General features: G+C 48.6%; 1 protein-coding gene across 15 annotated transcripts in view; it reads right to left on the bottom strand.

The window, feature by feature from the left end:
• The window catches only part of LOC135514899 (CUGBP Elav-like family member 2), a 226,090-nt gene that overhangs the window by 157,452 nt on the left and 51,036 nt on the right, over nt 1-17,602 (bottom strand). For all 15 annotated transcript variants that reach the window (XM_064938606.1, XM_064938608.1, XM_064938593.1 and 12 more), the window contains exon 2: nt 6,724-6,759. In XM_064938606.1, coding sequence (XP_064794678.1) covers nt 6,724-6,759 — 36 coding nt within the window. The remainder of the gene's footprint in view (nt 1-6,723; nt 6,760-17,602) is intronic.

The raw sequence follows: 17,602 nt of genomic DNA, 5'->3' as shown, positions 1-17,602 counted from the left end.
ACTGTATACTGAAGAACTAGTGTATACTGAAGAACTAGTGTATACTGAAGAACTAGTGTATACTGAAGAACTACTGTATACTGAAGATCTACTGTATACTGAAGAACTAGTGTATACTGAAGAACTAGTGTATACTGAAGAACTAGTGTATACTGAAGAACTAGTGTATACTGAAGATCTACTGTATACTGAAGAAGAATACTGAAGAACTGTATACTGAAGAACTAGTGTATACTGAAGAACTAGTGTATACTGAAGAACTAGTGTATACTGAAGAACTAGTGTATACTGAAGAACTAGTGTATACTGAAGAACTAGTGTATACTGAAGAACTAGTGTATACTGAAGAACTAGTGTATACTGAAGAACTACTGTATACTGAAGAACTAGTGTATACTGAAGAACTACTGTATACTGAAGAACTAGTGTATACTGAAGAACTAGTGTATACTGAAGAACTACTGGATCCAGAAAATGGTTGATTAGGTAACTGATAAATGCATTCCCACATAGGTTTCTAATTGGCTGATTATGTATTGGCATTCCTCCACAGACGAAGTGTATAGCATATGTGTCTGTCTGTGTCTGGCGTCTGTCTGTTGGCATCTTGGTATAAGGAGCAGGTATGGATGTCTACATCTGTCTGGAGGGGGGACGTCCATGTGTGTGAATCAGCTCTCAGTACCCAATGTGTTCCAGGTCACTGATCTGAATCTGGTCTGACTATCACCTTTCGCTGGCCTTACACACACACTCACACACACTCACACCCCTTGCTGGTGTGCAGAGCATTTGTTTTTCCAAGGATCAGTTTTACCCGACACATCACTGTTTGTGTGTGTGTGACGATTGATGGACCTGCCTGTGCAGTGTACACCTTGTCTCTCTGTCTGTGTGTCTACTAAAAAGAGGGAACGTTCCAGAGGGAGAGAGATAAAACGAGGGGGGAGAGAGAGAGAGAGAGAGAGAGCTAGGCACCCAACTGAATTTAACTTGTCTATTCTCCCTCCTCTTCATCTCTCTGCCCCTCCCTGTTGTTCGTCTCTTCATAATTCATGTGTTTGGATGTAAAATGGATGAACACAGAACATGACACCAGAAAAGCCTTCTGCAATTAAAGCCCAATGAGAATGGGACAGACAGACAGACAGACAGACAGACAGACAGACAGACAGACAGACAGACAGACAGACAGACAGACAGACAGACAGACAGACAGACAGACAGACAGACAGACAGACAGACAGACAGACAGACAGACAGACAGACAGACAGACAGACAGACAGAGACTGTGCTAGAGTGGGCGGAGTGTGCTAGAGTGGGCACTGGTATCATCATCATCATCATCATCATACAAACAAGGATCTCACTGGATGCATCATCATACTAAACACATACTATCTGGTATCATCATCATCATCATCATCATACTAAACACATACTATCTGAAATCTATGATCTCACTGGTATCATCATCATCATACTAAACACATACTATCTGAAATCTATGATCTCACTGGTATCATCATCATCATCATCATACTAAACACATACTATCTGAAATCTATGATCTCACTGGTATCATCATCATCATACTAAACACATACTATCTGAAATCTATGTACCTGTGCCCATGCTGCTGATATTTTCAGAGTGGCTGTGTGTTCCCCCTGTGAAATAACAGGTGCAGACACTGCCCTGGTGTAAACGCTAAGTGAAAGTGGCCTTAGGTCTGCTGACGGTAGTGTTTCCCCTCCTACATCTCAGCTCTACAGTCACTAGCACACCTAATACACTACCAACTTTACATGGCTCGAGTGTGTGTGTGTGTGTGTGTGTGTGTGTGTGTGTGTGTGTGTGTGTGTGTGTGTGTGTGTGTGTGTACTTTGTGTGTTTAGGGGTGGGGTAGGGGGAGGGGGTGCGGATTTGTGATGTGTTCATCTGTGGCTTTGGGATGGTAGTTGGGATGTTTGTGATGAGTGTGTTTGAAGCGCCAGAGTAAGTGGTGTGTGTGTGTTCCTGAATTGTGTGAAGCTGGCTGTTGTGAAGGCTTCCATCTGCTGCCAATCTCCAGGGAATACATGGGACCCAGCAAAGAGCCTTAAACACTGATAACCACACGAGAGAGAGAGAGAGAGAGAGAGAGAGAGAGAGAGAGAGAGAGAGACACAGAGACAGAGACAGAGAGACAGAGACAGAGACACAGAGACAGAGAGAGACACACAGAGAGACAGAGACACACACAGCGACAGAGACACACACACACAGGGAGAGAGCGACACAGAGAGAGAGAGTGATTTCTTCCAGCATTTGAGTTCTTATCTCAGGGATCTGACAATACTATGTAGTGAGCTCACAGTCTGGTCTACGTATGAACCCGAGTCATCCTCAATGATGCCAACACACACACACACACACACACACACACACACACACACACACACGTCTCATTTACTGCACTGCCATCTAGTGAGACTGCCCCTCTCATGAATATTCAGTGGCACCGAGGCTGGGGCCACGGTGCCCACCGGTATGGTTAACGCTGTTGCCACGGTGAGACAGCCGTTGCCGCGCGGTGGCCGTAGAGACAATAACAGACGCAGCGCACTGAGACGGGGCATTGTGTGGTGCCCCGTTAATTATACACTCTACTGTGTGTGTATGTGCGTGTGTGTGTGTGTGTGTCTGTCTCTCTCTGTGTGTGTCACTCTTTATGCTGCTCTACTCATAATTACAGAGCATCATGTAAGGCCTGGAGCTATAGAGTAAAATACCTGCACTAACACATAATGCTAGGAGAGAGAGACAACTACCTGTACTACACTACTGGACCACTACGACAATACAAAACATCAGAGTGTGTGTGTGTGTCTCAGGAAGTCGGGGTCAGGTCCAGGTAGGTTGTGTGTAGTAGTGTTCAGGAGCCTCTATGAATTATCAGCTGGTCTCTCTTATTGTCCATAATCACCTCACAGAGTTGTAATTAGCCCAGAGCTGATAATAATACCATCAACACCCCCCTCCTTATATTTCCCCCATGTTCTATCAACCCCCCCTCAACCCTCTCTACCTCCCCACCTCCTAAAATCCCCTCATTTCACCCTGTCCTTCCCTCCATCCCTCTCCTTCCTTGTTCCTCCCCTCCCTTCATCCCCCTCTTTCTCTGCCTCCCAACACCCCTCCCCGTCTCTCACACTGTGTTCCTCCCCTCCCTTCATCCCCCTCTTTCTCTGCATTCCAACACCCCTCCCCATCTCTCACACTGTGTTCCTCCCCTCCCTTCATCCCCCTCTTTCTCTGCCTCCCAACACCCCTCCCCATCTCTCACACTGTGTTACTCCCTCCCTTCATCCCCCTTTTCTCTGCCTCCCAACACCCCTCCCCATCTCTCACACTGTGTTCCTCCCCTCCCTTCATCCCCCTCTTTCTCTGCCTCCCAACACCCTCCCCCCCATCCCCCTCTCACACTGTGTTACTCCCCTCCCTTCATCCCCCTCTTTCTTTGCCTCCCAACACCCCTCCCCGTCTCTCACACTGTGTTACTACCCTCCCTTCATCCCCCTCTTTCTCTGCCTCCCAACACCCCTCCCCATATCTCACACTGTGTTCCTCCCCTCCCTTCATCCCCCTCTTTCTCTGCCTCCCAACACCCCTCCCCATCTCTCACACTGTGTTCCTCCCCTCCCTTCATCCCCCTCTTTCTCTGCCTCCCAACACCCCTCCCCATCTCTCACACTGTGTTCCTCCCCTCCCTTCATCCCCCTCTTTCTCTGCCTCCCAACACCCCTCCCCATCTCTCACACTGTGTTCCTCCCTCCCTTCATCCCCCTCTTTCTCTGCCTCCCAACACCCCTCCCCGTCTCTCACACTGTGTTACTCCCCTCCCTTCATCCCCCTCTTTCTCTGCCTCCCAACACCCCTCCCCATATCTCACACTGTGTTACTCCCCTCCCTTCATCCCCCTCTTTCTCTGCCTCCCAACACCCCTCCCCGTCTCTCACACTGTGTTCCTCCCCTCCCTTCATCCCCCTCTTTCTCTGCCTCCCAACACCCCTCCCCGTCTCTCACACTGTGTTCCTCCCCCTCCCTTCATCCCCCTCTTTCTCTGCCTCCCAACACCCCTCCCCATATCTCACACTGTGTTCCTCCCCTCCCTTCATCCCCCTCTTTCTCTGCCTCCCAACACTCCTCCCCATCTCTCACACTGTGTTACTCCCTCCCTTCATCCCCTCTTTCTCTGCCTCCCAACACCCCTCCCCATCTCTCACACTGTGTTCCTCCCCTCCCTTCATCCCCCTCTTTCTCTGCCTCCCAACACCCCTCCCCGTCTCTCACACTGTGTTCCTCCCCTCCCTTCATCCCCCTCTTTCTCTGCCTCCCAACACCCCTCCCCGTCTCTCACACTGTGTTCCTCCCCTCCCTTCATCCCCCTCTTTCTCTGCCTCCCAACACCCCTCCCCATCTCTCACACTGTGTTACTCCCCTGCCTTCATCCCCCTCTTTCTCTGCCTCCCAACACCCCTCCCCATCTCTCACACTGTGTTCTGAGTCTCAGTCACGCTGCAGAATGTCTGCTGAATAACGAGCCCAGTGTCAATCAAACCAACAGAGAATGCTTCATTAGGGGAGCAAAACACACAGGATGAAATTATACACCAAGCTCTCTTTGTAAGTGTGTGTGTGTGTGTGTGTGTGTGTGTGTGTGTGTGTGTGTGTGTGTGTGTGTGTGTGTGTGTGTGTGTGTGTGTGTGTGTGTGTGTGTGTGTGTGTGTGTGTGTGTGTGTGTGTGTTGGGAGGAGGAACACGGGGGTGTGAAGGTAGAGGAAGTAAACACACATTCTGGAATGACACAGCTGTGTGGCGGATTACTGTAGATAACGGTGTGTGTGTTTTCCTCAAACAGAGAGGAAAACAAAGCCAAAGTATTCTTCCCTAATTATTTGCAACCTAAATCTTTCTCTTTCCCTTCAAAAGGGAAAGGACTTTCCCTTCAGTCGCTCTCAGTCTCTCTCTCTCTCCCTCTGCTTCTCTCTCAGTCTCTCTCTCTCTCCCTCAGCTTCTCTCTCAGTCTCTCTCTCTCAGCTTCTCAGCTTCTCTCTCTCCCCTCAGCTTCTCTCTCAGGCTCTCTCTCCTCAGCTTCTCTCTCAGTCTCTCTCTCTCTCCCTCAGCTTCTCTCTCTCAGGCTCTCTCTCTCTCCCTCAGCTTCTCTCTCTCAGTCTCTCTCTCTCTCCCTCAGCTTCTTTCTCAGTCTCTCTCTCTCTCCCTCAGCTTCTCTCTCAGGCTCTCTCTCTCTTCCTCAGCTTCTCTCTCTCAGTCTCTCTCTCTCTCCCTCAGCTTCTCTCTCAGGCTCTCTCTCTCTCCCTCAGCTTCTCTCTCAGGCTCTCTCTCTCTCCCTCAGCTTCTCTCTCTCAGGCTCTCTCTCTCTCCCTCAGCTTCTCTCTCAGGCTCTCTCTCTCTCCCTCAGCTTCTCTCTCAGGCTCTCTCTCTCTCCCTCAGCTTCTCTCTCTCAGGCTCTCTCTCTCTTCCTCAGCTTCTCTCTCTCAGGCTCTCTCTCTCTCCCTCAGCTTCTCTCTCTCAGGCTCTCTCTCTCTCCCTCAGCTTCTCTCTCTCAGGCTCTCTCTCTCTCCCTCAGCTTCTCTCTTGTGCCGGATGCCTTTTGAAGTCAGTCTCGCTCTACTACGTTAGCAGATAATCTGCATATGCATGTGGTTTGCTGTCCCTTGGTCCCTGCTCGTCCCTGCTCGTCCCTGCTCGTCCCTGCTCGTCCCTGCTCGTCCCTGCTCATCCCTGCTTGTCCCTGCTCGTCCTTGCTCGTCCCTGCTCACCCCTGCTCGTCCCTGCTCATCCCTGGGTAAATGCAACCCCATTAACCCTCTCTGTATCACATGCACACAGAACCTACTACAATGGCCAAGGCCCCTTTAACTGCGTCTGACAGATAAATGATTAGTGTGTTTTATAATATGCATTCTGTGCACCTACTTATTTTCCCCGTACAAGGTCTAGTGGTGTGTGTGTGTGTGTGTGTGTGTGTGTGTGTGTGTGTGCAGGCCTAAGTGTCCTTGAAAAGGCAGACGGCTGATCAGTCAGAGAGACTGTTGTATAGTCTCTCTCTCTATCCTTCTTTTGTTTGGTGTGTTCAGAGAGGAGAGGCTTTCAGGGCAGAATGGGCCTATCCTCCCTGCTAACTCAATCCCAAATGAGGAATAGGTGTGTCTATTTTAAGATGGGCCCTTTATTTAAACCCCTCTCTTCCTCCCTCTCCTTGGTTGTCTCGTTCTGTCGCCATGGGATTGGGTTTAATGACCCTGCATGGCCACAGATCTGAGCCTCGTCACATCTCCCACCTGCTCTCTCGTGTCTCCTTTTAGCTCCCCCTCTCTGTTATCTCTCCCTCTATACTCCCCCAATTTCCCCTCTGTCCCCTTATATCTGTCTCCTCCTTCCCTCCATCTCTATAGTCTTTTTCTATCCCTCTGTTCCTGTTGTGTCTCGTTTCCTTATCTTTCTGGTTGTCTTCCCCACCTGTTCTCCCAGGCTTACAGACACCAGCTCAGAGATGGTAACAATCTATTGGGGCCACACTAGCTAGTCCAGTACTTGTGGTCTGGGAGATGAGAGCTGTGTGGTGATGGTTCAGTACTGATGCAACCACATCACACACATAAAGCTGATCAAAGACGAGAAGAATGAAAAGAGAACATTTTGAAACGGGTCCTTACCTCTGTATGGGTCCAGAGAGGTCACTGGCCTCCTGCCTGTTAGAGGAGACAGAGAGAGAGAGAGAGAGAGAGAGAGAAACATGGGATGAGTTCAGTTAAAAGGCTCCGGTATAAAATGCATGTGTGTGTTTTGTGTGAGGTGTATATTACTTGTGTACAGGGGTGTGTGTGTCCTTAAATGCTTTCAGTTCACTGCGGTATTAAACATCTCCACTGATAAAAGACGTGAAATAAACCAAGCCCAGTAATCCTTGACTCAGGGGAATAACACACACATACAATCATCTCCCCACTCCACACACACACACACACACACACACACACACACACACACACACACACACACACACACACACACACACACACACACACACACACACACACACACACACAATATATAGGTCTCATTCTGTCCCAAGTAATCTGAGTGAACAGAGGGGCCGTCTCTATTTCCTGTTCCACCGGGTCTCCATCCTCTCCCTCGTTTTCATCTTCCTTTCTATCCCTCTGTTCTTCCTACTGCGTGGAAATAAATTGGTCCCTGGGCCCTGCCAGTGGAGACTCAACTCTCCTGTTTGTGTGTCCACACAATTGTGCACATACACACTTGTCACACTTCCTCTCTTCTAGAGCAGCAAGCTGCAGCCTATTAGTGTGCATTGTGTCTCATAGATAAAGCATTAGCTATTCCCTTATTAATAATGTGTGTGTGTGTGTGTGTGTGAGTGTGTGTGTGTGTTGTATGATGAAATGTGGGGGAAACACAAAGACGGCTATCCGCTCCCCAGCACAGTGGCCAATCGCCAGTCTTCTGCATTTTGCATTTCAAAGGCTTACGTTTTGTCCGTTTCATCTCAGATCATGATGCTAACTAACCCACCCATTATTCAACTACCCACACACACACGGGCATGTACGCACACACATACAAAGACATGCAACCGATACACTGACTGTACAAAACATTAGGAACACCTGCTCTTTCCATGACAGCCTGACCAGGTGTATCCAGGGGAAAACTGTGATCCCTTATTGAGGTCACTTGTTAAATCCACTTCCATCAGTGTAGATGAAGGGGAGCAGACAGGTTAAATAAGGATTTTCAAGCCTTGAGACAATTGAGACAAGGATTGTGTATGTGTGCCATTCAGAGGGTGAATGAGCAAGACAAAAAATGTAAGCGCCTTTGAATGGGATATGGTAGTAGGTGCCAGGCACACTGGTTTGAGTCAAGAACTGCAACGTTTTGGGTTTTTTCACACACACAACAGTTTCCTGAGTGCATCAAATGGTCCACCGGGGGTACGGGGGTTGCAACTGAACATTAGGAAGGTGTTCAGTGTACATAACTCACTCAACCATACACACTTGCAAGCAGATGCAAATTAAGACTCTCCCACATCCACAGATAAGCCAAAATGTATAGCCACCCCCATATCATTCTATTGCCCATTACCGTGAACTATGAAGGGAACATCTGACACACACACACACACACACACACACACACACACACACACACACACACACACACACACACACACACACACACACACACACACACACACACACACACACACACACACACACACACACACACACACACACACACACACACACACACACAGCACCGTTGGTAGGAGCGTTGGGCCAGTAACCGAAAGGTTGCTGGATCGAATCCCCAAGCTGACAAGGTAAAAATCTGTTGTTCTACCCCATGTTAGACCACTGTTCCCTGGGTGCTGATGATATGGATGTCGATTAAGGCAGCCCCCTGCACCCCGGGAGACACATTTCAGTTGAACAAATGACTAGGTATCCCCCTTTCCCTGGTATCCTGCCAACAATGCATCAAAGCATGAACAAAATACATATATCAAAGCTCCATTGTACAGCTTAATGACCGTGGCAGCTCTGGCATGGAAGGAATATCAGAGCTGGACAGCAATGTTAGATCACGGTCCTGTACATTACAGTACAATACACGGACTCCATAATAATTGAAGTCTGCTGTGCATCAACTCACCGTTGAAGTCGGAAGTTTACACACACCTGAGCCAAATACATTTCAACTCAGTTTTTGACAATTCCTGACATTTAATCCTTGTAAAAACTCCCTGTCTTAGGTCAGTTAGGATCAACACTTGGGTCAAATGTTTCAGGTAGCCTTCCACAAGCTTCCCACAATAAGTTGGGTGAATTTTGGCCCATTCCTCCTGACAGAGCTGGTGTAACTGAGTCAGGTTTGTAGGCCTCTTTGCTCGCACACGCTTTTTCAGTTCTGCCCACAAATGTTCTATAGGATTGAGGTCAGGACTTTGTGATGGCCGCTCCAATACCTTGACTTTGTTTTCCTTAAGCCATTCTGCACAACTTTGGAAGTATGCTTGGGGTCATTGTCCAATTGCAAGACCCATTTGCGACCAAGCATTAATTTCGTGACTGATGTCTTGAGATGTTGCTTCAATATATCCACGTAAATTTCCTCCCTCATGATGCCATCTATTTTGTGACATGCACCAGTCCCTCCTGCAGCAAAGCACCCCACAACATGATGCTGCCACCTCCATGCTTCACAGTTGGGATGGTGTTCTACGGCTTGCAAGCCTCCCCCATTTTCCTCCAAACATAACGATGGTCTATATGGCCAAACAGTTCTATTTATGTTTCATCAGACCAGAGGACATTTCTCCAAAAAGTACGATCTTTGTCCCCATGTGCAGTTACAAACCGTAGTCTCACTTTTTTGGGGGGGTTTGGAGCAGTGGCTTCTTCCTTGTTGAGCGGCCTTTCAGGTTATGTTGATACAGGACTTGTTTCACTGTGGATATAGATACTTTTGTACCTGTTTCCTCCAGCATCTTCACAAGGTCCTTGTGTTCTGTTATTCTGGGATTGATTTGCACTTTTCACACCAAAGTACGTTCATCTCTAGGAGACAGAACGCGTCTCCTTCCTGAGCGATATGACGACTGTGTGGTCCCATGGTGTTAATACTTGCATACTATTGTTTGAACAGACGAACGTGGTACCTTCAGGAAATTGAAGGTACCACATTCATCTGTACAAACAATAGTATGTAATTATAAACACCATGGGACCACGCAGCCGTTTGTTTGGAAATTGCTCCCAAGGATGAACCAGACTTGTAGAGGTCTACAATATATTTTCTGAGGTCTTGGCTGATTTCTTTTGATTTTCCCTTTATGTCATGCAAAGAGGCACTGAGTTTGAAGGTAGGCCTTGAAATACATCCACAGGGACACCTCCAATGGACTCAAATGATGTCTATCAGAAGCTTCTAAAGCCTTGACATAATTTTCTGGAATTTTCCAAGCTGTTTAAAGGTACAGTCAACTTAGTGTATGTAAACTTCTGACTCACTGGAATTGTGATACAGTGAATTATAAGTGAAATAATCTGTCTGTAAACAATTGTTGGAAAAATTACTTGTGTCATGCACAAAGTAGATGTCCTAATCGACTTGTCAAAACTATAGTTTGTTAACAAGAAATTTGCGGAGTGGTTGAAAAACGAGTTTTAATGACTCCAACCTAAGTGTATGTCAACTCCCGACTTCAACTGTGACTTATGATAACACAGTCACTAGCCTCAACAGACTAGATATTACACCTCTACCATGGTGGAGAAAATAAAGACCAAAGTCAATGTAGATTGAATGGTTATTTTGCGTTACATTAGCGTTGTGGTCATGCTGTGGGTGTTTGCAGGTGGCAGGACCCTGCTATGATCTGACAGACATTCAGACAGGCATATTTGGCAATTTCACAGTCACTGAGGCTGCTGAATTAGAGCTGCATCACTGGAGAAACAAGGAGCCAGCTGCCAACACACTAAAATATATCCCTCCCTGGTTACCCTGTTAACATGGTCCTCACAGAGACACACTAAGATATATCCCTCCCTGGTTACATGGTCCTCACAGAGACACACTAAGATATATCCCTCCCTGGTTACCCTGTTAACATGGTCCTCACAGAGACACACTAAGATATATCCCTCCCTGGTTACCCTGTTAACATGGTCCTCACAGAGACACACTAAGATATATCCCTCCCTGGTTACCCTGTTAACATGGTCCTCACAGAGACACACTAAAATATATCCCTCCCTGGTTACCCTGTTAACATGGTCCTCACAGAGACACACTAAGATATATCCCTCCCTGGTTACCCTGTTAACATGGTCCTCACAGAGACACACTAAGATATATCCCTCCCTGGTTACCCTGTTAACATGGTCCTCACAGAGACACACTAAGATATATCCCTCCCTGGTTACCCTGTTAACATGGTCCTCACAGAGACACACTAAGATATATCCCTCCCTGGTTACCCTGTTAACATGGTCCTCACAGAGACACACTAAGATATATCCCTCCCTGGTTACCCTGGTTACATGGTCCTCACAGAGACACACTAAGATATATCCCTCCCTGGTTACCCTGGTTACATGGTCCTCACAGAGACACACTAAGATATAGCCCTCCCTGGTTACCCTGGTTACATGGTCCTCACAGAGACACACTAAGATATATCCCTCCCTGGTTACCCTGTTAACATGGTCCTCACAGAGACACACTAAGATATATCCCTCCCTGGTTACCCTGTTAACATGGTCCTCACAGAGACACACTAATATATATCCCTCCCTGGTTACCCTGGTTACATGGTCCTCACAGAGACACACTAAGATATATCCCTCCCTGGATACCCTGTTAACATGGTCCTCACAGAGACACACTAAGATATATCCCTCCCTGGTTACCCTGTTAACATGGTTCTCACAGAGACACACTAAGATATATCCCTCCCTGGTTACCCTGTTAACATGGTCCTCACAGAGACACACTAAGATATATCCCTCCCTGGATACCCTGTTAACATGGTCCTCACAGAGACACACTAAGATATATCCCTCCCTGGTTACCCTGTTAACATGGTCCTCACAGAGACACACTAAGATATATCCCTCCCTGGTTACCCTGTTAACATGGTCCTCACAGAGACACACTAAGATATATCCCTCCCTGGTTACCCTGTTAACATGGTCCTCACAGAGACACACTAAGATATATCCCTCCCTGGTTACCCTGTTAACATGGTCCTCACAGAGACACACTAAGATATATCCCTCCCTGGTTACCCTGTTAACATGGTCCTCACAGAGACACACTAAGATATATCCCTCCCTGGTTACCCTGGTTACATGGTCCTCACAGAGACACACTCCTGGAGGGGACAATCTGAGTACTGTTTGTATTTAATCTCCTGAATCTTGGAATGTGGTTTTGGATTCTATCTTTCAAATCCTACCTCCATCTGTCTCTCTCCAGTCTCTCCATTACTTTACCCCACATCTCTAACTCTCCCCCTCCCTCTCTCTTCCTCCAATCTGATATCTATCATCCCCATCTCTCCCTCTCTCTCTCTCTTCTTCCTTCTCATATCTATCATCCCCATCTGTCCTCCCCACTCTCTCTCTCTCCCCAACTGTAAATCCTCCCCATCTCCCCTCCCAATCTCCCCACCCTCTCCTCCCTGGTTACCCTGTAAATGGTCCTCACAGAGACACACTCCCAAGATATATCCCTCCCCAACTCTCCCCATCCTCTGTCCCCATCTCTCTCCCCATCCCAAAGTCTGTCCTCCCCATCTCTCTCTCCCCAACTCTCTCCTCCCCATCTCTCCCCATCTCTCTCTCCCCAAAGTCTGTCCTCCCCATCTCTCTCTCCCCAAAGTCTCCTCCCCATCTCCCCAACTCTCTCCTCCCCAAAGTCTCTCCTCCCCAAAGTCTCCCCCTATATCCCTCCCTGGTTACCCTGTTAACATGGTCCTCACAACTCTCTCTCTCCCCCCATCTCTCTCTCGCCCAAAGTCTGTCCTCCCCATCTCTCCCCCTGTCAACTCATATCTATCATCCCCATCTCTCTCTCCCCATCTCTCCTCTCAAAGTCTGTCCTCCCCATCTCTCCTCGCCCAAAGTCTGTCATCTCTCTCTCTCCCTCAATCTATCATCTCTGTCCTCCCCATCTCTCCCTCTCTCTCTCTCTTCTTCCTTCTCATATCTCCTCCCCCTCTCTCTCTCTCCCTTCCTTCTCATATCTATCATCCCCATCTCTCCCTCTCTCTCTCTCTCCTTCTCATATCTATCATCCCCATCTCTCACTCTCTCTCTCCCTGTAAATCCTCTCTCCTCCCAATCTCTCTCTCTCCCCAACTCTCTCCTCCCCATCTCTCTCTCGCCCAAAGTCTGTCCTCCCCATCTCTCTCTCCCCAACTCTCTCCTCCCCATCTCTCTCTCGCCCAAAGTCTGTCCTCCCCATCTCTCTCTCTCCAACTCTCTCTCCCCAACTCTCTCCTCCCCATCTCTCTCTCGCCCAAAGTCTGTCCTCTCCATCTCTCTCTCCCCAACTCTCTCCTCCCCATCTCTCCATCCCCACGGACTTCCTCATCTTTAACTCCTCCCTCTTTTTCTAGTTGTCGTTCCCTCGTTTCACAGGCCCTCTTCCTCTCCTTCTAACAGCCCATCTGTCTTTCACACTTCTTGTAACACTCGCTTCCACACCTGCCATGTTCTCACACACGTGGGTATGCACGTGCACACTTAACACACACACACACACATACCCATGCATGTACGCACACACGTCTTCATGCGCTCACTCACACACAAACACTCACACACACACACACACACACACACACCATTCGCAAAGCTCTCCCTTTTTTCACACCCAACCTAAAACTCCTAAATGTCTCATGATCACTTCAACACTTGTGTGTGTGTGTGTGTGTGTGTGTGTGTGTGTGTGTGTGTGTGTGTGTGTGTGTGTGTGTGTGTGTGGCTGACAAACTCAGAGACTGTGCCAGGTCTTAAGTCCGGCCGGGTGTGTTGAAGGTATGATGTAAGATGGGGCCCACCCCCCCAATATTCATACCATACTGTATGATTATTCTCTATGACACCATACCATGCACCACAGGGGATTGGGCGAGCCCTGGTGCTGAGTGACATCACGGTCTTCACATCTTAAAGGGTCACTGTTAACCCTTTCATATCACTTTCTACACTAATACCAGACGTAATGACGGTGAACATACAATGGTACATTTAAATGATAAAGGTTGGATCATTTAAATGTAATTTATAATCCATTCTGTACAAATCAAAATGATATTAGCATGTGAATAGATTTGATGAGGGATGTGAGGAAGAGTGAGAGAGAACGAGAGAAGAGAGGGAAGAGTGTATGTGACAGAGAGAGAGAAGGACAGAGGCTGACTGAGCAATGAGCTGGAGACAGAAAGACGGTGAAGGAGAAAGAGTCTCACTCACCAGGTTTTCAACCAAACTTTTCATGCGAGTAAAAGTACATAGGATGAAATAAAATGTCAGGACAGGCCTGATGGAAACAGGACATTAAATCGGTAAACTTTCCAAATATCGACAAAACAAAAATGTGTTACACAAGTTGGGATCTTTTTGAGGCTGTAAAAGTAATTATGCGAGAAATGACGGAAATGATTTTATGCACAAATATTGACATAATGACCATCATTTTGACGTAAACTTGGAGTCACGTGATGATATGTTCTGTGGTTCTCCCATTACAACTCATTCAGGAAAGCTGCAGTTTATTAGGCTACAGATGAAATAAGTATTTAACTTCACAGGGTGGTGAAAGTGCAGGGTGATGAACAATGCTCCTTGACAATAAATATCAAGGGTCTTATTCTGGTGACATGACAAATAAAATGATTTTGCTCTTTGGTCCGCTTTAAGCCTACCTGCACTGTATCTGTGAGCTGTTGGCTAGAGAGCCAATACCAATACCAGAGTGGGCACATTTAATATATAACGTAAAACCATCAGTAGAGTTGAAAATGCGACGGAAACCCATTTATTTTGTATTTTTTTATTCAGTATCTGGGAATTGAACTGCACAAGTCATTTTTATGTCCACTACGTCAATTTGATGGAAACACATCTCTGGTAGGAAAATGCAGATCTTTATTTATGCAGATTTGAACATGTTTGCCAATTGGCTGGAGAGAGGGACGGAGGGATGAAAAGAGGGAGAATGAGAGAGAGAGAGTGAACAGCACAGACTAGGCTATTGGGGAGATAGTGTCGCTGGGCCTCTTTTACCCTGAGATATTCAAAGGGTGAGCGCACTCATCCAGGGTAAAAACCCTCCTACATCGCTCTCTCCGTCCTCCACACCTTAGCCCCCCCATCATGCCTGGGGGTAAAGACACTCCCTCCCTCCCTCCTCTATCCCCCATCCTCTCCTCCTCTATCCCCATCCTCTATCCCCCATCCTCTATCCCCCATCCTCTATCCCCATCCTCTCCTCCTCTACGCTATCCCCATCCTCTCATCCGCTATCCCCCATCCTCTCCTCCGCTATCCCCCATCCTCTCCTACGCTCCCCCCATCCTCTCCTCCTCTATCCCCCATCCTCTCCTCCTCTATCCCCCATCCTCTCCTCCTCTATCCCCCATCCTCTCCTCCGCTATCCCCCATCCTCTCCTCCGCTAACCCCCATCCTCTCCTCCGCTAACCCCCATCCTCTCCTCCTCTATCCCCCATCCTCTCCTCCTCCTATCCCCCATCCTCTCCCCATCCTCTATCCCCCCCATCCTCTCCTCCGCTACCCCCCATCCCCATCTCCTCCGCTATCCCCCATCCTCTCCTCCGCTAACCCCCATCCTCTCTCCTCCGCTAACCCCCATCCTCTCCTCCTCTATCCCCCATCCTCTCCTCCTCTATCCAGCATCCTCTGCTCCTCTATCCCCCATCCTCTCCTCCTCTATCCCCCATCCTCTCATCCGCTATCCCCCATCCTCTCCTCCGCTATCCCCCATCCTCTCCTCCGCTAACCCCCATCCTCTCCTCCGCTCCCCCACCCCCATCCCCCATCCTCTCCTCCTCTATCCCCCATCCTCTCCTCCTCTATCCCCCATCCTCTCCTCCTCTATCCCCCATCCTCTCCTCCGCTATCCCCCATCCTCTCATCCGCTATCCCCCATCCTCTCCTCCTCTATCCCCCATCCTCTCCTCCGCTATCCCCCATCCTCTCCTCCGCTATCCCCCATCCTCTCCTCCTCTATCCCCCATCCTCTCCTCCTCTATCCCCCATCCTCTCCTCCTCTATCCCCCATCCTCTCATCCGCTATCCCCCATCCTCTCCTCCTCTATCCCCCATCCTCTCCTCCGCTACCCCCCATCCTCTCCTCCTCTCCTATCCCCCATCCTCTCCTCCGCTACCCCCATCCTCTCCTCCCCCCATCCTATCCCCCCATCCTCTCCTCCGCCCCATATCCCCCATCCTCTCCTCCTCCCCATCCTCTCCTCCGCTATCCCCATCCTCTCCTCCGCTATCCCCATCCTCTCCTCCGCTATCCCCCATCCTCTCCTCCGCCCCCATCCCCCATCCTCTCCTCCGCTATCCCCCATCCTCTCCTCCGCTATCCCCCATCCTCTCCTATCCCCATCCTCTCCTCCTCTATCCCCCATAATCTCCTCTGCTATCCCCATCCTCTCCTCCTCTATCCCCCATCCTCTCCTCCGCTAACCCCCATCCTCTCCTCCGCTATCCCCCATCCTCTCCTCCGCTATCCCCCATCCTCTCCTCCGCTATCCCCATCCTCTCCTCCGCTATCCCCATCCTCTCCTCCGCTATCCCCCATCCTCTCCTCCGCTATCCCCCATCCTCTCCTATCCCCCATCCTCTCCTCCTCTATCCCCCATCCTCTCCTCTGCTATCCCCCTCTCTGGCACCACAGATCAACTCCATTAGGCCAGAACCCTCACAGATGCAGAATGAGCCTTTATGAAGGCATGCGTTACACACTACGAGGGCCACCGTGCTACCCGATAAATACTGTGTGTATGGGAGGTGTGTGTGGGTGCATCATGGCCGAGGGGAACAGTGATCTCAATTGAGATGCATTAGGTGAAGGCGATTGGGTGAAGGCTATTATGACGTGAGAGGGGATGTCATTATACCATGCTGTCATCATGTGACATGTGACATCATCAAAACACAGATACTAAGAGAGAGGAGGAGAGAGTAATGGATGTTGTATAAGTTCCCCACCCAGGGGAGGGAGGAGGGATGGAGAGAAGGGTGAAAGAGGCCTGAAAATCTCCAGCCTCCCCTCTCCTCCTCCTCTCTCTCCCCTCCATCTCGCTCTCTCCTGTTCCCCCTCAAGCCTCCCTCCAGCTAGGCACCAGCCCCCAGCACCATATTGTGTAATATGTTAAGAGGAAAATAGTAAATGGGAGAAGAGAAGGGTAGATGGAGAAAGAACGTGAGGAATAGAGGGATGAAAAAAGGTATAGGCTAGAGAGAGGGAGAGAGTCTATATAGTACAGTCTGTGCCAAATGTTTTGCGAATGGCACAAATGTTAATTTTCACAAAGTCTGCTGCCTCAGTTTGTATGATGGAAATTTGCATATATTCCAGAATGTTATGAAGAGTGATCAGATGAATTGCAATTAATTGCAAAGTCCCCCTTTGCCATGCAAATGAACTGAATCCCAAAAAACATTTCCACTGTATTTCAGCCCTGCCACAAAAGGACCAGCTGACATCATGTCAGTGATTCTCTCGGTAACACAGGTGTGAGTGTTGACGAGGACAAGGCTGGAGATCACTCTGTCATGCTGCTTGAGTTCGAATAACAGCCTGGAAGCTTCAAAGGGAGGGTGGTGCTCAGAATCATTGTTCACTGCCAGTAAGATTGCACCTAAATCAAACATTTTTTGGATCATCAAGAACTTCAAGTAGAGCGGTTCAATTGGTGTGAAGAAGGCTTCAGGGCGCCCAAGAAAGTCCAGCAAGCGCCA

Source organism: Oncorhynchus masou, chromosome 26 (genome assembly GCF_036934945.1).
Source record: "Oncorhynchus masou masou isolate Uvic2021 chromosome 26, UVic_Omas_1.1, whole genome shotgun sequence".
In the NCBI taxonomy this organism is placed as follows: domain Eukaryota; kingdom Metazoa; phylum Chordata; class Actinopteri; order Salmoniformes; family Salmonidae; genus Oncorhynchus; species Oncorhynchus masou.
This window is presented reverse-complemented; position numbering and strand designations above follow the sequence as displayed.